Source organism: Trachurus japonicus, chromosome 16 (genome assembly GCF_045865225.1).
Source record: "Trachurus japonicus isolate A0001 chromosome 16, Traja_1.0".
In the NCBI taxonomy this organism is placed as follows: Eukaryota; Metazoa; Chordata; class Actinopteri; order Carangiformes; family Carangidae; genus Trachurus; species Trachurus japonicus.
The window spans coordinates 12,681,623-12,704,454 of record NC_140922.1 but is presented as its reverse complement, the minus strand read 5'-3'; the positions used below and the strand labels follow the sequence as shown (position 1 = coordinate 12,704,454).

At 43.4% G+C, this 22,832-nt stretch overlaps 1 protein-coding gene across 2 annotated transcripts; it reads right to left on the bottom strand.

Annotated features, from left to right (window-relative positions):
* Nucleotides 1–505: 505 nt before the first annotated feature.
* On the bottom strand, nt 506–22,648 carry clstn3 (calsyntenin 3). Of its 2 annotated transcripts, none has more exons than XM_085801501.1 (19): nt 22,317–22,648; nt 21,118–21,184; nt 18,433–18,555; nt 16,614–16,824; nt 16,272–16,480; nt 14,956–15,105; nt 13,593–13,778; nt 13,213–13,500; nt 12,556–12,668; nt 10,037–10,196; nt 9,167–9,226; nt 8,890–9,038; nt 7,670–7,818; nt 5,219–5,445; nt 4,916–5,077; nt 4,385–4,530; nt 4,056–4,191; nt 2,741–2,925; nt 506–2,654 (listed from the first exon to the last, which is right to left on the bottom strand). In XM_085801501.1, exons 2-19 carry the CDS (start codon nt 21,182–21,184, stop codon nt 2,505–2,507), a joined length of 2,871 nt encoding a protein of 956 aa, XP_085657627.1. In that variant the 5' UTR covers nt 22,317–22,648; the 3' UTR covers nt 506–2,504. The 2 variants fall into 2 exon arrangements, with proteins under 2 accessions (XP_085657627.1, XP_085657628.1); XM_085801502.1 differs by having other exon boundaries at nt 21,118–21,176; nt 22,312–22,390.
* Nucleotides 22,649–22,832: the final 184 nt, after the last annotated feature.

Below are 22,832 nucleotides of genomic sequence, written 5' to 3'. Positions count from 1 at the left end.
TTTAATTAATTACTTTTACACATTACTTTCTCCACTGATTAATACTGTTTTTGAGGAGGATAGATTCACATGTCAGCATGCATTTGATTGTTTTATCTAACTCATATATTCCTCGTTGGTATGATTCAAAATATCTGCTGATATTATCATTATTGAAATTTCTTTATTTGGATAAACCCCTTAAGATGAATCATCTCGTTTTCAAGGGGGGTAGGAAAAAAATATGAAATTGTTATGCTTGTTTTGTGAAAACTACAAAGAAGCTAGTGACTCAAATTATTGTGAAATGTTAAATATTTCCCACAATGTAAATTAAAAAGGAGCACAGAGGGAGTAAAATACATGTATCTAAAAATGTACTGAAGTGCAGGGCTCAGTTAATGTACATTTACTTAGCTGCATTCCTCCACTGCTATATGGTATTTCAATTTCTGAGTAAGTAATAAATGTGGTACTACATTCATGATGCATGAACCCTACTCTAGCAAGAAATCCTTCTCGTGGAGACGTCATATAGTGTTTTTATTATGAATTTTGTAATGTTTTCTGACAGTTTTCAATAACAATTAGTCAGCATAATCCATGTCATCATTGTATCAATAATTACAGATAATGTTCCAATAGTAACATAGTAATAATATAAGTTATTAATCGATGCAATGTTTATTCCTTCTTAACATCACACTCAAAAAACGACAGGCTTTATTTACTGACAGGTTTAGCACTGCACATTGATAGGCTACACAGACAGACAGCAAGAGACACAGAGGGAGCGTGAGGGAGAGGTGAAGGAGAGAGGCAGGGAGGCGAGGGGGGAGGGAGGGAGAGGTGAGGAGAAGCACACAGTTGGACATTCATTGAACCAAAGATATCGGATGTAGAGAAAAGTAAATAGAAAAATTAAAAAATATTTAAAATGCAAAAAAAAAAAGTGGTCGTGTGAGAGATAAAATGAGTGAGACATATCTAAGTATCACAACAATGTGCCCTCCTTTTTCTGTGATTCAGATATTGACAAGTTCTTAAATTACAACAATATTACACACAAATTAAGAGACACTCATCAAGCCAGGGATTATCATCCTTATCACTACTACTATTATTATTATTATACTTTTTCTGATGCTGTCAAGGTGATTACTCAAAATGGGAAAAAATAAGTAAATCATAATCTGCTCCCTCTCAAAGTGTGCAGAAAAAGAGAAAGGGTGGCTGCAATAATAATAGTAATAATAATAATAATAATAATATCATAATATTCATCATTGTATGTACAGAAAATTCATTACAATCAATACAATCAAAACTGCCCAAGCTGAGCTGACATTCTGGAGACAGCAGGGGTAGCATTATGAAGAGTGTGTGTGTCTGTGTTTTGTGTTTGTTTGCATGTGGTGTGGTGCAGTTGTTGTAAGAGCAGTGTGCAGTGAGTGAAACAGTGCAGTGAGAGTCGTTTAGAGACATTCCAGCGGTCACTGGGAGGGGAGGTCAGAGGTCAGGGTTACACCGGTAGTTTTAGTGTACAGTAGATGATGCTGTTTTGTCGTTTAGTCGCACAAGCTGAAACTTGGAAAGAGCCCAGTTTGAACCAGAAACCTCACTGACTCAACACTAAGAGGATATTTGTCTGTATAGTTGGGAGTATTGCAGAAGTACCAACTTGGTGAAGGATGAGGTTTTTTTGGTTGATAGTCCTCAAATCGTATCATCAGCCCTAGATAAAATGTAGTCGGGAGCTGAACAGTGAAGTAGTCACAATACCAAAAAAAAAAAAAAAAGAATACCTGAAAGCATACCAGTTTTTTTTTTTTTTTTTTTTTTTTAGGTTTTGTGAATACGCTGGAGAGTGACCGCAATGTCTGACCTCACTGTCTTCACTCTGCGGGTTAACGGTGGTCGAGGAATGTGTCGAGAGAGGATGCAAAGAGGGAGAAAAAAGAGCTTGTGCACAGACTTCTGGAGTCAGTCTAAGCAGAGACGTGTTAGGATCAAGGCTTGTGTCTGTGCCTACAGATCTATTCAAGGCCTGCATGTTGCGGATTGTTCCAGTATTCATATTTGTTGAAAGATTTCATTCTGTGTTCGATAACAAAAGATAGAATACAATCTTTTTTTTTTAAAAGAAAAAGAAAAAAAAGAAAAAGAAAACAGAAATCTCATTCAACCAGTAATTACACTACACAGACACATGACCATTGTGTTATTTAGAACTGGTGCACCACATACAATTCTGGTGGGGTTTGCTCAGGCGGTTAAATTACATTAACTGTATACATTGTGCCATTGAACATTTAGGTGGAGAACAACAGCCCATTGTTGGCTATAGGTCACATATGGCGTTGCGTGTCAAGAGTATTACAGTGACTGTGTTGTGCGTAGTGTTTGTAAGCATACATTCCTTATACTAGTGGTGTCAGCAGTCGTTGATATTAAAAGTGTTGAAGTGTGTGACTGGTGAGCCGGTTTGTGGTTTCCATGAGAACTGGTGCAGGGATACATGTGGCTCAGTAGCGACGGGCGTTGCCGTCTCTCCCCTCTTTCTTGATGATGATTCGCTGGTCATCGCTGGCGTCATCAGGTGACTCTGCTACCTCCTCGTCCTCCTCCCCCTCTCCTTCGTTGTCGGCGCAGATGCCCATGCGAGACTCATAGGACTGCGGAATAAAGACCAACGTGTTGATGAAAACACGGGCAAAACAGTCGCCATCGCTCACCGTCGATTTCTGAAGGGGGTCTTTACCTCCATTGGGTTGACGATGATGGTAAGCGCAGAGTCGTCCCATTGGCTGCTACCCTCCTTGGCACCGCCTCTGGTACCTTCACCTCGGCGATGGATGGAGCGAATTCGAAACACACCAAGGATCACCATGACAACCAGGAAACCCACACACACCATTATGATGACGGTGGCTGCTCCTGGTACCACTGAGGAAAAAAAAACAGAGACACAATTAACTATAGAGAAGAATCCAAATTTAAAGGATAATTATGAATTATGATCCACATTTGTCTTACTTTCAACAAATACATTTATTCTACTAACAAGCACTAGGTGTGTTTTCCAAGTCTGATGCGGCTTGTGTCATTGCCATAGAGCTCCAGTAATACATTAGTCATCATACAAACACACGGGGTGACATATTCTTTCATTAGAGTAAACAGAACCACTGCTGCTGCTTTTAGCCAAACCTCTGTACACATATTCCTTTTGTGATATAATCTCATTTTCCCAGTTAGAGTGATCTTTAAAAAAAAAGATCAGTTATATCTGTTTTTTTAATTGCTTTATGTATTTAGTGGAACCAATTTTGATTGGACTAAGTGTCAAGGAAAATTCAATTTTTTCAATATTCTCCCTGAAGCTCTTACACATACAGTGCATTAGCTTTAAATGTTGACCTGATCACTGAGTTAATGGTTAATTAGCAGCTCCACTCAAAGATGTTTTTTCCACTCCGAGTATGAAAGTATGAAAAATGGCACAATCATCCGATCTGATCTCCTTAAGGGCAGACTTAAACTCTAGGCTGTAGGACTGTGTTGGTGCTGTGGACCAGCCTGATAACTCTATCAGTCTGAAGTTAATGCACCACTGAGACACCTGAGGTTTCTTCCACACACTTGTTACACTGGCTCTGCACCAAATCCAGAGTCCAGGCCCTGTGATTAGTTTTAGAGTTTCTGCATGATTAGGCATCCGCCAACATTAGAGACCCGCTGCAGTCCTTTATCACCAGTAGGTGTCTGGGGTCTTTTGATAAGGGTCTGTTGGTTGTTCCTCGCCCCAGGCGTAAAACTAAAGAAGACTGCGCCTTTGAAGTCATGAATCTGAAACTGGAAAGTTCTCCCTTTGAATTATAGATCTGTGAACACGCTGGACACCTTTAAAGAGCAATTACTCAAGCGAGTACCTGCTAATACGTGTAGTTTTTTTAGTTTAAACCTTTACGTCTGTGTTTCATAACTTGCTTTGGTCTTTTTCATCTTATATAAGTGAATTTTTATAACATATACAAGAGCAGAAAGTATAGAGCTGTTGAGATTGCAGATGTCACCTGAGTTGCGGTGTGGATTGGGCAGGGTGTGTCCACTCAACTCCCCGGCGTGATGCGATGGATGAAGAAACTGCTGCTGGGAGGCCAGCAGGTGGGACGGGTGGTACAGACTGTCCAGAGAGTGGAGGAAGTTCACCTGGGGAAGAAGGGAGGAAAACTGTCAACACAGACACATATGACAGGATGTGTACAATACAACCTCAGCTCAAAGATCCACTTCTATAGAAACACACTCTTCCCAAAGGTCAAGAAACTTCCGACCGACAGGATTTCAATCTTCACTGTCAGCACCAGGGGTGTTACTGTACGTGAGTGATGTCTCTCCTCACCTCCAGAGTCAACTCATTACTGGTGTATCTGCCATTCATCTCAGAGCAGGATAGGCGGAACCGCCTCTCAAAGCGAGCTGAGCCTTTGGCCAGTCGGTAGCGCACTGAGCGAAGGACATCCTCGTACACGGAGATGGATTCGGCACCTGAAGGGAGCGACGAACAAAAAGGAAGAAGAACAAAAAAAGAAGACAGAGAGTCAATACTGTCTGAGGATACAAGGAGGAGGAGTGAGTCATGGTCTACAGAGAAGTATCGACAGTTCAGGGGGCTGAATTGAACAGATGACTTTTACTTTTTAGGTCAAAGTAAATCTATTACAATGAAATTCAAAGGACCGAGTGAAGAAGTTTTGAAGGATTAGTTTTACATGAAAACATTTTTTGCCAACAGTTTTGGTTGATTCATGTGAGAGCTTTCTGTGTTTCGACTTTAACTAGGCAAACCTCAGTTATAAATTTTTTTTTTTTCAATCTCAATGAATGTCACCTAAAAAATAGATAATAATATTAATGACAGTAAGTGCTGTACCTGTGATGGCAATATAAGCAGTGGTATTGATGATTTCCAGTCCTCTCTCTCGCACGACATCCATGTCCACCAGAAGCTCCTCCCTGTCTGGGTTTAGCTCCTCCCCCAGCGGTTGGACCTCACAGCCGTCCAAGGTGTGAGCCACAGCGTCGGACATTAGAGCTGAGTGCGGATGGAGAGTTTCAGGACACAAATGACAACATCAAATGGATGTCCACAAACAGGTAAAAAAGCAGCAGAGAGGTAAACAGAAAAATCTGCTATAAATCTGCATCAATCTGAGCTGTTTCATGTGCGACTCACCTCCACCCTCCATCCCCTGAGCGGCCGTGTTGACAGCGTGAGACAGGGAACAGACGATCCGGAGCTCGGGGAAAAGGGGGACGCCGCGGGGACCTTCAAACTCGGGGGCGGGACGAGCCAGATGAGGGCCGACACCAGACAGGGAGATCTGAGGGGCATCAGGCTGGAGAACCACCAGGTAGCCCTCCAGCTGCTTGAGGGATAGGCAGCTCTCCTCGTTGAAACATCTGGCCAGGAGGAAGGAAGTGTGTATGTGTGTGTCAAAGTCAGAGAGAGAGAGAGAGATAAAATGATAGTTTTTCAGTGTATGCCAAACCAATTTTTGCCATTTTTTAAAAGTCTGTCTTGGCTCTTGGCTGTGTCTCCCCTGTTGGTCCAGGCTGAGATATCTCTGCAGCTACAGTATTGATTGGCTTGCCATGAAATTTTGTGCACATATTCCTGCTGTTTTGCAGAGAACCTTCATTTACCTCAAGCACCAATATGAAATCAACATCCTTTGATCTGTAGTAAAAAAAAAACTCTCAACAACTGCTGGCATGAAACTTTAGTCACTGTGAGGATTTTGGCATTAACTCAAAGCACCACAAGCATGGCTGTAGACTCTTGGTCCCGTTCTCTAATTGGCCACATTGTGACCCAAAGACATGGAGACAGTTGGCACAGTCAGTCATTATGCACTAAAAGCTCTAAATCCAGTATAATGTGCTCACAATCCTGTGCACAAATTGCACCATGACTATGGTTAACTTTGGTCCATTGTGATGCTGAAAGTAGCAAATGTCAAACCACAGTTAGCTCTGCTGTTACAAATTCAATTCTCCTGCCAGAAAGGGAGAGCAAATCAGATTGACGACAGGCTTACATATATTTGTTCAACTGCGATGTAATTCAGCATCATATTTGAAAAGGGATTAAGCAAAGAGCGTGTGCATGTGTGTGTGTGCATGTGTGTGTGTGTGTGTTACATTTCCACTATCAGAGTGAGCAGCTGCTTCTATCAGCCTCTCCAGAAGGGCCTGCTGTTCAGCCATCTGGGTAACTCCTGGCCTCAAATCAGTCTAATCTTCACATACGCAATAAAACACACCGAAGAAAGAAAAAAAAGAAAAAAAGAAAAGAAAAAAAACTCTGGTGCACTTTACCAAAACCTAAGGAAAAAAAACATCTGTCCATGACCTTGAATCAGTGGGATCCTCAACACGGTCAGTGCAAAAAAAAAAAAAAAAAGAGAGAAAACTCCAGCACTGACTTGTGGCCTGGTAATCATTTTAATCTTATCAACATGCGACAAAAACAACAGTCAGTGAGACAGTAATAAGAAAATCTGCAGAGGCTGAGAGTTTGATGAGATACAACTGGTCAGCAGGCTGCCGGATTTAGTATAAAAACACACTATACCACGGTAGTGTATGCAATGGACTGTACTTCCCAAGGTGAGTTAATATTTCATCAGCTAAAAGTGACTGCTAAAGCCAGAGAGGCAGTTCACAGTTGTTAAGCATGGCTGAGCACTGACCCGCAGTTTGTGCGCTTTTATTTTCACAGCCAGGTGATACAGATTCAACCCCTGTAGGATAGTTTTCATGGATTGTGCAACGGCTGAGCAATGTTGTGTTAGGCAGAACAGTGAAGGTGAAAAAAATGTATTTAATCCTACAATATCCTGACGTAGAGCTGAAACTAAACCAGTTTGAAACACGCTGAACTGTAGAAAAACAAACATTGTGACATTAACAGATGCAAATGGCTCCACACAACAAACTGAAGCAGTTTCTTGAACGCAATCCTTTAACAACCTCAGTTATTATTAAACCAGGTGAATTTTCTTTTTCTTTTTTTTTGGCCCTTTTAGATGACTCCGTCAAAGGCAACTTAACTTGGTTGCTGAATGTACAAGGAGATAAGATATCCCCTGTTATCGCTTGCTTTGACATGTCCTCTATATAATCACTTCTTTCATGTCACATCAGTCCTTATCACAGCCGAGCCAAAGTCCATGTTTGATGAGTTCAGTGTCGAAGGAGTGAGCGGCGGCACAGGCCCCTCAGAGTGATACCTCATTTGCTTGCTACAAACTGCTGGAGGAGAAGTCAACTCTCAGAGTAGACGTACGATGAACTGCTAACAAGTGCCTGATGCAACATTTGTGATGTTCCTTTTTTTGTTTGTTTGTTTTTTTTGTGTTGTATGGTGTCACTTTCCCTCTGCCTGCCTTGTCATCTACCCTCTTGCAGTTAGTTCCTTGCATTTTGCAGAGCTGAGAGCTCTTGTACAGATGAATATTGGTTTATGCTTGTGTGCAATCTTGTGGTTGCATTACACCATTCAAATCTACTGCTGGTGGTGAATCGATAGCTCCACCTCCTCTGTGATTGATTTTTTATCTGTTGACATCCATACACACTTGTGAAAACAGCTCTGTATGCTAGTGTGTGTGTGTGTTTGTACCTGAGAGAGGTAGTGAGTTTGAGGGGTCGGACTCCAGGGGTGGCGAAGCGTAGAGAGTTTCTGTAGGTGACCTGCTGCACTGCTCGGTTAAAGCTCTCAATGTCGTCTCCCTCCAGCACTAACACTGACTGACTGGGGTTCACGTGAACCTGAGATACCGGAGGACAGACATGAAAAGTTCACTCTAATTTACATAATCATATTAATCTGCATTGTGTCACCAAGGCCCAAGGGAAAAAACACATTCCAGCTTGCATTTGCATTACAGAATAGGGTCAAAGGGTTAATCTAGCTGAATCTGGTTCCATCGAGGTTAATGAAGAAGATATGGGAGCAAACCACCACTAGAGGAGGTTAGACACACATTCAAGAACTTAAACAACTATAAGTGTTTGCAATTAATCTGCAACCCACATGCAGCAAAACTAAAACGACATTTGCACACACAACTGAAATACAAAAATAAGACACATGAAAGGTTGATGGTGACATCTCCTCTTACAAAACTCATTTCTACTTATTGTGCAACCCAAAGAAGGGCTTTAAAAAAACATATTTTTCTCAAGTTGGAGATAATTTGACACAAAAGCACACACAGAATTATCAACATAAAACCTAATTGCTGATGGAGAGCAAGTGATGATGTCTTTACTGGCAATGTTAAAGACTTTAGAGATTTAGGTTTAGATTTATAAAGGTCTCTCCTTAATGGTGGGATAGTCTGGATTTTGTAAATTGGATACTTTCAGCCTAAGAGGGTTAAAAGAGGAGCTAAATCTGTATCCATTTGAGTTCAGGGGTTTACATTCATTCTAAAAAAAAACAGAACACTTTTTTTGTTTTTAATTATGCAGCCTTTAGTTTAGGAAGGAATGCATTTGACTACATAATCTACACATCTTGTAAGAAATGTAAATACATTACATTTAAATAGTATAGAATTTGTACTAAAAATGGTAATTCAACTTTCCTATCCATTAATAATAATTCATAAAATGTGTTTGTAATATTTATTTTTTATGCTTTTAATTTATAGTCATTTATGATGTTCTTATTTCTATTCTTAATGTCTATCGTGACCAATCTTTGAAATGGACACGACGAGAATGAAAGTTACTTTTATTTTAGGTGGTTAAATCAAGGTGTTAATGTGTTTGTTCAGCAGCCTGTGTGTGTGTGTGTGAGGTGGTGTATCACAGTATCACACTCTGAGGCGTTACCTTCATGCCAGAGCCCAGAGTCTCCAAGTCTCCAAAGTCCAGCCCCTCCCTGCAGGCGTACAGACACTCCACCACACTGTGAGGCTCCACGCTGCCGGGACGCACCGTCACCCCGGACAACAGGCCATGGTAACCACCGACATACTTCACTAAAGACCAGAAACAGCCCGGTGTTAACAACACACATGAAAACTTCTAATATGCACCAACAATGACACATCAAAATAGCAAACTGTGCAGCCTCATGCTGACAACAGAGTCAAAACAAGAAAGTCACCTGAGTCTTTGGCCTCTGGGATGGTGTTGTTCAGTATCTCCTTCTGCTTCTCTTCGGGCTCTGCGGGGAAAATCAGAGAGGGTCAAAGGGGAATAGAAGAGGAGAAAACACAGAGAGAGGGTTAAATGTTGTTAGGTATGAAATGGAATTGAGAGAGAGGGGGGGGGGGGGGGTGCCACAGATTGACAGGGCAGATGAGAAAATATATAAATAAATGAAACAAGTGAGACAATGCGAGTGAAAAAGCTGTAGATGATGAGAATGCACCAACTCCTCATTATCTGGGAGCAGCTGCTGCCACGCAGGAAGCAGAGCGACTACCACTGCAGATGAGAGACGGTGAATCTGTGTGTATGAATGTGTGTGTGTGTGCGTGTGTGTGTGTTTCTCTGCACTAATTGGCAGCCAGAGTTTCCCATTTTAACCAGTGGTTCAGGCGTAAGCGCCTGGTAGCTGTCTGGCCCTCGTGTTGCTCTGCTGTCCTGAATAATTGATAAGTCACTTACATTATTAGCCTTTAAAGACCAAGATCAACCAAATTATAAGTGAGTGAAATGAGGGAGGGAAAGGCGTGAGGCAGGAAATGTCTCAGCAGATTGTCTAGAGAGGTCTTATGAGGGTTTGTAACTTACTGTTGCTTATGCCAAATGTGGCATATGGTTGGAGATGTGCAATTTAAATGGCATTTCATGGAAGGAGGAATGCAACCCAAGGAAGAAAATACAACGGTGCGCTCATGGCATTTATGCAAAAAAAATGAGGACGCCGCTCACATTCTGCTCGCATTCATTTCTGTCAAAATCCATCATTAAGACGGAATGAAATGTATGTCAGCTGTGAATTCACTGAGCATGAATATGTGCGTCTCACCCCAGCAGGCGCCGATGAACATCCGCTGGCGGGGGGCGGGGTTGGGGATGGCCCCGTTGTCGTGGATGAGGGCGGGGTCGAAGGTCACGCCGTCCACATACAGGGTCACTGAGGGGAACTGGACACTGAGCGACAGGTGATGCCACTCGCTGTCACACACCTGTAGGACGGAGATCAGCATTTACAGGATGGTGGATGTGACGGGGTGAAACACATATTCAGTAACGTGAAAACACTCTGTCACAACAAAAGTCCTGTTTTTATAAAATTAAGTGAAAGCACAGAAGAATTAGAAGAATGTACCTAAAAGTAAAAGTTCTAGGGATGCACAATAACGTTTTTTTTTAAACTGATACTGATAACCGATAACATACCTGGAGATAAGAAAGACCAGTGAGGACCAAACATATATATCATGACATCAATACTATAAACAAAACCAAAAACTGTTTTGACTCTTTAGATTAAGATATTCTATTAACAAGCCTTTCAAACATTTGCTAAAAGATCTCAAACAAAACTATTTGATATCTCAAATGAACATCTATTTAAATAAACTTACTTATCAAAAAAAGACAGATAACTATCGTGCATCCCTAAAAAGTTCTGCAGAAAAATGGCTTCTCACACTGATATATTATTGTATATGTATATAGCATTTTGTACATTAGCATTGTAATTTTTTGTTGCTTTTTTTAATGTAGGTTTTTTGATGTGGGCTTGTGTGAGATAGTTTTACATAATCAACATTACCTGCAGTAGATTCTGATCAGGCAGACTAGCAGAGCTACAAGCTGCTCATCAGATAAAAAAAAAACACAGGAAAACTAGTGTACCTACAGGGCACACTGTATCACGCTGCTTTTTCTATTAATTCAGCTGACCTGCGGCTGCGGTGTGATACAGTGTGCTCCACAGGTGGGCTAGTGCGTAGGAATACAGTAGTTGAGCGGTTGAAAAAATGTGGTGCCGAAGGAAAAGGAAGATAAACCACTGAAAATATTCTCGATGAAGCCAACGTTTATTGGACTGATAACGGACTGTTTCAGTGGGCGTTTTCTAAAAGAGTCTAAAGCACATTGATCTCGTGGCTCCATGCACATGACACATACCTCTGCTAGTGTACCAGCAGCACTCCTGATTGGCTCTCCTAACATGCAGCATGCTGAACAGAATCTACTGCAGGTAATGTACCAACTATGCATGAATACCTTCCACTACCCATGTAAATAAACTAACTATTCCTTTAACTCCTTTAGATACAATTGAGTGATGTAGTGCAGTTCCTCTCAATCTGAAAGGTCATGAAATGATTAACTTTCCTTTTTTGGGACTTTTTTTTTTTTTGCCAATATTGGGTCTTTTTTTTTATCTGTACAGCTGAAATGTTTTCAATGGTAAAACTGATCATATTTTCTTTTGTACAAACTTAAACTTAATCTGTGGTTATATATGGGAGTAAAATGGAAAAAAGACTGAGCATCGCTGGTGAATGTTTCAACAGTGTCGGTAAATTCCTGTACACATTTGTTTAAGAGATGTGGTGAAAACAGAGAGCAGCACAAAGAGGAGTGACAGGGGAATTATACAGGCAGAGGGGCAGAAAAGTCAGACCGGAGTAATAAGATATCGTGGGTCAGACAGAGGGATTTAACAAATCTTCTCTGTATCAGCTCAGCATCCTTTAATCCACGCTGCTTCAATCTGTCTGAGACCAGTGGCTTCAGTCACAACAAAGCCCCTTCACCCCCCACTGCACCCACTCAAAACCACACCACACTCACATGCATGCATCCATATGCAAGTATGCCACATGATCGACGTTCAAAAGACCAACTAAGAAACATTGTCCTTTCCTCTTCATATATTCTGATGCATGTGGCACTGTTTACCTCATACGCATATCTTCGGATGATAAAATATGATAATGATGTTGGATACAATTTATTTAAGAAACTGTGTTGTCCACTTAACATTGAAATTGGACAGTATGTCAGTCTGAAATGAGTTTCATTTTGTATTCTCTGCCTTTTTTTCCACTGGGAATGCACAATAATTTGTTGAGTCAGATAAAATTAGGAATTGATTTTGTAAATATGTATTTTCCACAAAGACGGAGTGTGCTGTTCACATATAAATGAGCTAAATTAGCCAGTTTCTTCAAGAAAAACTGGGAGATGAAGAAAAAGAAATCCCTTGATCCGGCTTCATTTTAGTCAGTGTGCAGCTCATTAAGAAGTTTCCACATGAATATGTTATTTGACTGATGTTCTTTTGTTGTTTCCATATGCGTATTACTGGAAGATGCATGTTTTGTAAAATAGCACTCTCTTGTAATCCCACGACGGATTGGGCCAGATGTTTGGCATCATGGCACAGAAACAAAAACTAACTAGATACTTTTCCTTTTTTTTTTTACGTACATTTTCCTCCATTTCAGCTTGATTTCAAGGTACAAAGACAGAGGAAACAGAGCAAAGTGAGAACATCAAAGCCAAGTGTTGCCGCTCCCACAGTACCTGCTCCAGTTTCCACAAGAACTTGACGGGCCGTGCAGCGGAGACGTCAGGCCAGTAGAAGAGAGAGAGGCGGCAACCGTGGACGGAGAGGGAGTAGTGGGAGAAGGAGTCATCTGTAAATCAAGGGGCGGGGAAGAAACAGAAAATAATTGGTGGTCAGTGTAGTTCTGTCAAAACGACTTCACCTGGCATTCCTCTGGAGTACATCTCCAGGAAGCAATAAAAAGCTGCAGTGATCTTATTTTAGATTTTAATCTCTGTTTCTTTTCTAATTCTATTTCAGATGGAGAGCATCACAAACATTCGCATGACACACAACGTTCTGCCTGGTGCAATTACAATGTTTTACTGTTCATCTGTTGTCCACTTGGCTGCTCAAGTGGGGCAGCTGGGGGTTAAGTGCTTCTCAAGAGCACCTTTCTCCCGCTGGTTGAAACTATAAACAGTTAAAAATATTTATATCCCAGTGTGAGTTTTCTTGCAGTTTTATCAATGTGAGTGGTTGGGGAGTTCTTCTGGAGGTTAGAACAAGGTTTCTTTTTCGCTTTACGTTACTAAAACTGCCCATTTTATTCTTCACACATTAGAAAACACACAAAAACACACACAAAATCCCTTTAAACCTAATTAAAAACAAGACTCTGCGATATAACGCACCATTTTTGACAGTGCTGCACACGATGGTCTCCTCCTCTTTGCGGCTTCCTCTGGTCTGAGTGGTCGCAGGCTGGATGCTGGCACCGCCCCTTCGCATCCACAACTGGAGGGTGAAGTGGTCGCCTGACAACGCGGAGACGACCGAGTCCGGCACCACGGCGACGTGGTTGGATCCGTTAAAGGAGAAGACCAGGGATGAGTCAGAAGACGGGAGGGTGGGCAGCGCTGAAGTCCAGTTGGCTGCAGGGGATGGAGGTGGGAGGAGATCGACTTCGCCCCTGACGGCACCTGGTGGAAGAGAAAAGAGAAAAGGATCTTAATAAAAATAGACCCTGACTCCCAATTAGCAACAGGACTTGGTGCGTAACGGCTGAACCCACCACATAGCCGGCGCACAGATCTGTCAGAGTAGCTGTCTCTGTCGCAGCCCTTCCCGATGTGGCCGGTCTGGAGCTCTACGGTGGCCTGGATGTTCCACACCGTCTCCTCACAGGTCTCCAAATGCAAACTGGGGAACAGGGGGATGCTGCCTGACCCCGGTGTGTACTCAACACGCTTGGTCCATCCTTAAGAAACAACAAGATACAGTAGGATGGTTCAAACCTGACGCTCTCTCATAAAACATTTGGATTCAAAGGTTAAAAAAAGCTTAAAGGGATAGTTCACCCAAAATTCAAATTTCACTCATTATCTACTCACCCTCAAGTCGACTAAGGGCTGGGAGAAGTTTCAGAGTCCTCCGTGCCTTCTCGGAGTTACGGGGGGGCTCCACACAGCAGTATTTGTCCATATAATGGTTGTGAATGGGGCTCACTTTTCTTCGTCCAAAAAGACACCCCAAAAAACATCCAAATACCTCCAAACTGGTCTGTAATGTCCCTCTTGAAGCCCCGACATGAGAAATTGTTCCGAAAAAAATTAAATAAGTCTATAATTTAAGCTTGTTTGTAGCAGAGGCTACAGCGCTCCTGTGTCAGCGCAAATCTTGCGTGATTTGCACTGACCGGCGGAACAATTTCTCATGTCGGGGCTTCAATACAAGAGAGACATTACAGACGAGCAGTATGGAGGAATTTGGATGTTTTTTGGTGTGTCTTTTTGGACGAAGAAAAGTGAGCCCCATTCACAACCATTATATGGACAAATACTGCTGCGCGGACCCCCCCCCTCGTAACTCAGAGAAGGCACGGAGGACTAGATAATGAGTGAAATTTGAATTTTGGGTGAACTATCCCTTTAAAGAGATGACACGAGTAAAATTCTTTCTATTCTATTATTCACTCCATTTCAGACATTCACAAGCCATTCTCTTCCAACTGATTCTCTAATAATTATCACTTGTCCCTGCTCCACATCATGCAGACAGAAATTGTCTTTTAAAGTACTGTATTTTATGCTGAAATTAAAAAGAAATACATGTAGATAAAAAATGACAAATCCACAAAGCGGAGAGTGTTAATGAACTGTCAATCCTCATGATGCAGGAAAATCTGTTGGTAGTACTATGATGCTATAAATATTTGTCCCTGATATTGTGTAACTTCAGCACCACCTCTTTGAACCACAGTTCTTGATATAAGCACGGAAAGGTGATTCATCCTAGCAGCAGCCCACACACATCCCCAGTCAAAGTGATACATTTAATCAAAATGTGACAGATTAAGTGAACCAAAGTGCGACCGTGTAGCCTGAAGACGGTTAACCGAGTGAAACTGAAACAGCGCGATCAGTGACATTGATTACCGATCCATCCGGGTTTGCAGGACGGCTTGACTGTGACAACGACCTGGGCGTCGGCCTGAGCGCGGTTCTTTCCACAGTCGAAGGCGGTCACCCAGAAGGTGTGAACACGCTGGTGCTTCGAATCCAAAGGCTCCGTGTTCTTAATGTTACCTAGGGGAGAGAGAGAGAGGAAGTGAGAGGGATAGAGATAATGAAACAAAGAATGAAAGGGAAACAGAAATAGAGGCGTTAGTCATCAACAACATTGTGTTATTGAACGGCCCACACAAATGAAGCACTCATTGATAGAGCTTTTATCATGGCACATACACATTAGCACAGTCTCTATCCTGTTCGGCGCGCAGGAACAGAAACACACAAACAGAGAAGACAATAAATTGCAGCGCACAAAATGAAATGTGAAGGGTTTTCCTGTTTTTACAGATAAAGGCAACCGCGTGTGGACGTGACGGGCTGACAGCGCTCAGCACACCAGCTGACAAACAGAGAAGGTTGGAAAGAGGATGCTGTGACATGGTGAGAGGAGAGACGGAGGGATGAAAGAGATAGTGGGAGAAACAGAAAAAAGACAAAGTGAAGGAGGAGGAGGAGAAAACAAAATAGACAATGACAGGCCTACAGCATCTGAACAAGGTTGAAACAAAAGGTCTCTGTGCTGTGGTACCAGTCTGACCCAAAAATGAAAGGAGCTGCTGGTTCTGCGTGAAAAAAAACACACAACACTCTGAGTCTGGCACAAATTCTGCAGAGTCATCCTAAAACAGGGTCCTCCTCCAGCTGCTGTGTCACATTACAAAATGGCCACAACTCATCTACAGTCAATGGCTACAATAACAATCTGTGACACTCTTTCTTCCCCTGTGAAGAATTCAGGGAGTCTACGAGCAGCTCCTCAACAAAAGGTTTCTATATTGAACCCAACAGCTGCTGTAATGTTTATGCAGAGGGAGGGAAACAGCCCGCCCACACAAAGTCTATTTTAACATCTTTTGGTTTCTACCTGTGTGAAGAATCAGGTAGCTGCCACTCTTTACACTCTGCCGCTATGCAGATATCAGCATCACAGCGGTGTGTCTGGTGTGTTTTTTCATGTATTGGGGACATCAGGTGTTGAATACTGAGCTGAATATTGCATTTAGTGATTCTGCCTGCAACCAAGGCCAGACAGACACAAAAGAGCGCCGCAGACGGCAAACAAGCAAAAAATAATGTGGTGGCAGGGAATTGTATTTCCGCTGCGGAGAACGACAATTATTAATAGGTCTGTGATTCCAGCGGCCTTTGATTCACAACTACGAGATGAAACGTTATCTCACCGTCGTTGTCAATAGCGAAGGGCACATTGGGAGTGATGATGTCATAGAAGCAGATCTGGCTGTACTGTGGGGAGCAGTCGGCATCCAGAGCCTCCACCCGCACGATTCGGTCGAACAGACGCCCTTCTGGGACCGAGGCCTCGTAGCGACGCTCCACAAACACGGGGGAGAACTCGTTGACGTCGTTCACACGGACGTGCACGGTGGCCCTGAAGGAGTCGGACACGCAAAACACAAGCAGAGAGGCTGATTGTTTTAACAACAGGAAGCAGAGATGGCTCATCATTGTTAAAAACATGACATATCTCCTGTTTCAGCTGGGATGGAGGTGTGCACACTGACTTGTGGGATTTCTTGCTGTTGACTCCATCGGGGCCCTCTCCACAGTCGTAGGCCTGGATGGTGAAGCTGTGCTCCCGCTGGCTCTCGCAGTCCAGCGGCTCCTTGGACCGGACCAGACCCTCTCCAGTGGAGCGGTCCAGAACCACCGCTTCAAACTGGACCGTACCTGAACCCGAGGGACCGTTATGAACCCGGAAGCCACAGATTTCACCTGAGAGAGGAAGGAAATCAGATCAGACCACAGCAACACACTGATTTTACCAAGTTCCACATTTTCAATAAATGAACTGTCTGAATCCAGCACTTTTTTTTTATCAACATCAAATCACTTCAAGAAAATTGATATTTTTTTAGTTAAATCTTAAACTTCTCTTAACCTAACAGACTCTTAAGGGAAAAAAATATGAGATGTGTAATCCCGCGTTTAGCTTTTCCTGATTTCAGAATAGATTTGCTTTAAAATCTTCCTCATTAATCTTGGAGCACTACACTTCAGGCTCCAGCTTGTTTCTGTGCCCTCACTGCACTCCACTTCACACGATGTCTACACACAGAGCTCAAGGAGATTCAGTGTCAAGGCCCCCGAAACTTTGGAGCAGGCTAACTTGTATAATTGGTCTTTACTGCTTCGGTGAATTCTCTGCTGAAAAGCTAAATTTTTGGGGGGGGAATATATTTCTACATTACACACTCTCCCTGTGCACTGTCAGTTTTTGTTGACTCTTCTATTTGTGGTATTTTAATGTGTTTTTCCCCTGTAAAACATTTTTCACTTTGTAGCTTATTGTTATTTGTATTATCGCAGTAAAAGTAGAAATTTAAGCAGTTAATCAGCCCACTGTCTCGACCAAAAGTTTGCGGTCTCTAAGTGACCCTGTAGCTGAATAAAAAAGGACGAACAACTCAGGAGTGAGCCAGTATGGCGAGTGAAATATCTGGGTGAGTGTCACTTAGCATAGTATTGAGTAGATTTTAGGTCATATCCTCTTTAGCCTGTTATCAGAAAGGCACAGATACATATCTGGAAATTCCTTCAAGTGCCACCTTATCTTGCACAAGCAGTCATTATATGAGAAAAGAAAAGCATAGACTGCAGCTGGTACTCAAAATAACACCCTGAAAATAGCAGTTAATCTTCCCAGCCTGACATAAGTTGAAGGTAAGGAAGGTTCAAACAGTCAAATTTCTCTTCCTCCTTGACATGAGCCCAATAAATTTCAGGGACCCCCTGAGTAATTCTAGTCGAGCTGCTGTAATTTGACTGAACACGGTTATTTCCAGGACTCCGAGTACAAACATGATAACCTAATTTCATCGTGCTGCAGAGTGCTGCTGACTGCTCCTTGCAATGAAGTGTTGAATTACACTATGATGGTCTAAAAATAGTGGACTCTGTGACTGAATACATTGCCTTTAATATTTAGACTGCCCCGTTGGGAAGATTTGGGGCTGGCAGTAGCTCCAAATGTCTCTCTGTAATAATCAGAGTCATGTTTACTATAAATAAATAAATCAGGCCCTAAACTTGGTCACACAGCTGCAGCAACATCCTCGCTGCAAAATCAAAGTCAGATCTCTCTCAATTTGGCCTGATGAGATGATTTTTTTCGGTTTGGCTGTGCCAACACTTGATTTGACCTATTTTTCGCTGCAGCTCATTCTGTGGGATTTGAAGCAGATTCATGAACTAGTCTGAACATTTCAGAGTCTTTGTGTGTGTGTGTGTGTGTGTGTGTGTGTGTGTGTGTGTGTGTGTGTGTGTGTGTGTGTGTGTGTGTGTGTCACTCCTCTCTCTGCTGTTTATTGCTGTTTGTGTTACCAGCATAATGAAGTGGAGCATCTTTGTCCAGGGCGAAGAGCGGGGGATTGAGCAGCACGGTGTTGTCGTTCTCCATGACAATCCCCTGGTACTCTGTCTCGATCCATGGCTTGTGCTTATTGGCTGAACGGCACAGAGAAGAGACCAAAGAGGCTTTGGGTTAAATGGAGCAATTAGGAGGAAACCGACGACTCTATTTTTAACACTCCATTATGGGCAAGGACGTGGTGACGAGTGTGCACGGGTGGAAGAACACGCAACGTATGTGTGCGCGTGACCACAAAGACAAAGTTTCAGCACATTTACACATTTTCTTTTTCTCTCTCTCTCCCTCCCTCCACACACACACTCTCCCGTCAGTCACAGCCGCTGCCACTCCGCACACCTTCCAGGTTGACAGTCTAATTAAAGCCAGTCAGATTTCTGCTTATCACACACACTGAGAGGTATATTGCTCGTATCAATCAGCCAAACTGGCCCTCCACAGGCGCCGCGCAATAATGCTCTAAAAACCGGGTCCAAATCAAATGCCTGAGGTTTACTGTGAATTTAACCTTTAATTGCGAATTAATTATTCATCACTGTGGTGAATGTTCTGCGCTGAATGATCAAAGGCCAAATTAATGAGCCAGAAGGATGACGATTTTACACTCCAGCAAAGAGCAAAAACAAAAGCCGGGGTGCCCTCCCTCTGTAGTCCTCAATCTCGTAACGCCGGGGCTACAGAATTTGAAATCAGACGCAGGCACAAGACTTGTGTTTAGCAATTGCTTTGTTGTCTTCACAGTGAATTTTCCAGAGAATCTGACTGGAGCTAATTTTTTGCCGTCTCGTCTGTGAGACAGGGGAAAAGAGTCAACAGAGGAAAGTGCTGCCGGTTCTGGAGCTGATCAAACTGCTCTCTCTTCAAAGACGGAGCTGCGGATCGTTTGAAAATTTTCAATTATAGAGCCGATACGAAGCCAAAATTATACCTTTTTTCAGCACTGAAGCATGGAGATGTGCTTTTCTCATGGGTGGAAAGTGACTAAGTTGATTTTCTTAGCCTGAAAAACAACGCAACGTGCTTGACTATTTCCATTTTATTACACCTAATACTTCTCTACTTCAGAGAAAATCACATATTATTTTATATTGCATTTTTTTCCCACCCACATTTATTTGAAAAGGTAATGCAGATAAAACAATAAAAAAGCGGCTGTCTGATTGAGTTATAGCAGGATATGCTTATAATTGAGGGATTCAGATTGAGGTATTCCTGCTTTCACAGATGATATGATTTGGTCAATCAACAGAAAATCACAATTTTCTTCCACTTCCAAAAAAGGAAGATGTAACTGTCGACTCTTGTCAAACGTCCTCCTTGTCAAATTGCCTAATTTCCCAAAAAAAAATGAGCAGCTGTCTAAGAACAACTGTCTAAAATTGGCAGAATTTGTCATTTACATTCAGAAATATGACCCAAAAATAAGGGAGCGAATGCAAATCTTACAAAGCTCTTCCATGCCACGCTGCCTTCGATGCACTATTCCTCAGACAGTTATTGGTTGGTATCAATAAATCAAGGATCAATAACCAATCGTCTCCTCTCAAGGTCCAGCCTGTGTTAATGTCTCCTCCTTCTCCTCTATTTCCAAAGTCCTCAGTCATGTCTCTTTTTTGGTCATTTATAACCCGCCCTCTGTCCCCTCAGCTGATCCCCTCCCTCCCTCTCTCCCTCCCTCCCTCCCTCTCTCCTCTGCTATATAGCATTAATCTGAGCATCAGGCCTTTGGATTACATCCGGGATTACAGATTGAGAGGCATCCCATTCCATCTCTCTCTGTCTCCCCTGGCACACATCCTCTCTCTGTCACCCTATCGCTCCTCCACCACCCCACCCCTTCTCCCCGGTCACACACACATGCACAACACACACACACACACACACACATATATGCACGTACACAGACAGATGCTCTTGTATCTCACACTTTTCATTTTTCCCTCATGTCACCTGATCTCACATCCCAACTCTCCTCTCCTCTCTCTCTCTCTCTCTCCTCCTCCTCCTCCTCCCCCATCCTTATCGGCCTCCTGCGTCTTTTCGGCCACGTCCTCTCCTGTCACAGCTCCTTCTCCTCTGTCTCCCCTAACACCCCACCCCCCCCTTCTGACTCTCTCTCTCTCTCTCTGTTTCTCTGACACTCCATCTCCCCTTCCATCTCTCCGTCTTGCCTGTGTCGCTCTCCTCCACCTCCTTCTCTGACATTCTCCCTCCACGCTGTCTGTTTCATTCGCCTCCCCACAACACGATAATGACTGGAACAATAATGTTGAATCAGAGTCACGGTTACATCCAGGATGATAAATCAGCTATAGACAGATTCATCATCTCCTCAGAGTCACAGCACAGGCACATGCACACTGGAGACCAAAAAAGACACAAAACGCTTTGACACGCACGTATGAAATGTGGAATCACAAGTGCACTGTTTATGTAATGAGGAAACAGATGCTACGTCTAATTATGACACATATGACAGATAACGATAAAAGTCATCTGGGCGAGAACAGCCATGCCCCCCCCCCTCCCCCTCCCTCCCCATGTCTGAAAACCTCGACAGGCTCTGTGCGGCTCCCATGGCGAAGTAAACCATTATCGCAACACTTCACAATTAACAGTCAAAAGGATGAGGAACTGACCTTTGTTGCCATTGGCAACCGAAGTCAAGCAAAGGAGGAGGAAGGAGAGAAAATTCATTCTGTCCATCTGAAGGAGGAGAGGTAGAGGTAGAGGTAGATGGGGGTAACAGGGTGGGGTGAGGAGAGAGAGGAAGGAGGGGTGGGGGTGGGGAGGGGGGGCACAGTACATGCATCAACAGCTGATCAGCAGTGGAAGAGATAAGTACAGCAACATGACATAGAGAGACACAGAAACAGAGATCAGGCTTATCAGATGGTGCACAGAAGCTTTTACATTGCTGTGTGAGAAGAAAATCCTCACTAACGCATGTTAACCTCTGATGAAGGCCCGCTACCAGCAACCCCCACATCATGACCTAAAACTGGAGCTGCATGTTGAATCATCCAGCGTGAATGAACCTATACTTCATAAGTATATTCATGCACCCCCTCCCCACCATCACCTCCTCCCTCCCCTCCTCCTCCCTCTATAATGCTGTATTCTGGCTTTCCTCAAAATCAGACTGACACGCTTGCAGTCAGGGAGCCTAGAATAGCCTGAGGAGCAAGCTGCTGCACATACCTGGTCTGGAGTGAGTGAGTGTGTGTATGCATGTGTGGTGCCAGAGAAGGTTTAACATGAGGACGTGTGTTGTGTGTGTGTGTGTGTGTGTGTGTGTGTGTGGGTGTACCTCCTGTTTGAATTTTTTGTGTTTTTTGTTTTTTTGTAAATGCAGCTGCTGCCACTACTGGAAAAAAAAAAGGGAGGTCTAGGAGGTTTTCAGCTCTCATTGACATAACAAGCCTCTACATTTTCTCCATTGCTGCTGCAGTCCTTGATGGGCTACAGAACATCCACAGGAGAGGAATAAAATAAAAAACAAACAAAACAAAAAAAGCAGGAGAGACAGACTAGATAACGGCTACAACATTAGACTCCATCTGTTCAGAGGTAGGACAGTTCAGGCAAAACACACATCACATCCAGGAGCAGAGAAACATGCTATGCGACAATAATCAGCCCATTTACATTACAGGCTGGTGCTGCCTGACACACATTACCAGCTCGGGGCTACATAGCTTGCTCAAAGCCATGTTGAGACACCGTGCTGGAGAGCCAGGAGAGGAAATGTCGCAGAAATGAAGGTTAGCAGAGGCAGGAGCAAGAGGAGCAAAAGGAGGAGGAGGAGGAGGAGGAGGAGGAGGCGCGCTGACATTACCGTGCTGAGTGCTGCTGTGATGCTCCTGGTCTGGTACCCAGCCGCTACGCTCGCAGCATCCGCCTCTCACGCCCTCCGCACGGCACGGCTGCTGTCCTGTCCCCCCCCCCGCCGCTCCGCTGGCTACAAAAAACAAAAAAACACACACACACCAAACCTCCAGGTGGACAGGGACACACAACACCAACACTCACACACGCACACACACACGGACGAAGGCTTAAATCAGCAGCGGCGGCAGCGAGGAAATGTCAAGCGGTAATTCAGGCTCGGTGACGGGATGGGAGGAAGATTATTAAGACGCCGACGGATGCCCTTGTTTTTTCGGCTCTACGGAGGAGAGAGGAGAGGAGAGGGGGGAAAAACGGTGGGAATATTACGCTGCGTCCCCTCCCTCTCGGCGTTTCTTTAACCCGCCCACACTGCGTCCTTCTCCCTCTCTCTCTCTCTTTCCGCGGCCCCCACCTGCTCGGCACCAGACTGCTGCTCTGGCTCTTTTTTGCCGCTGAACGCACA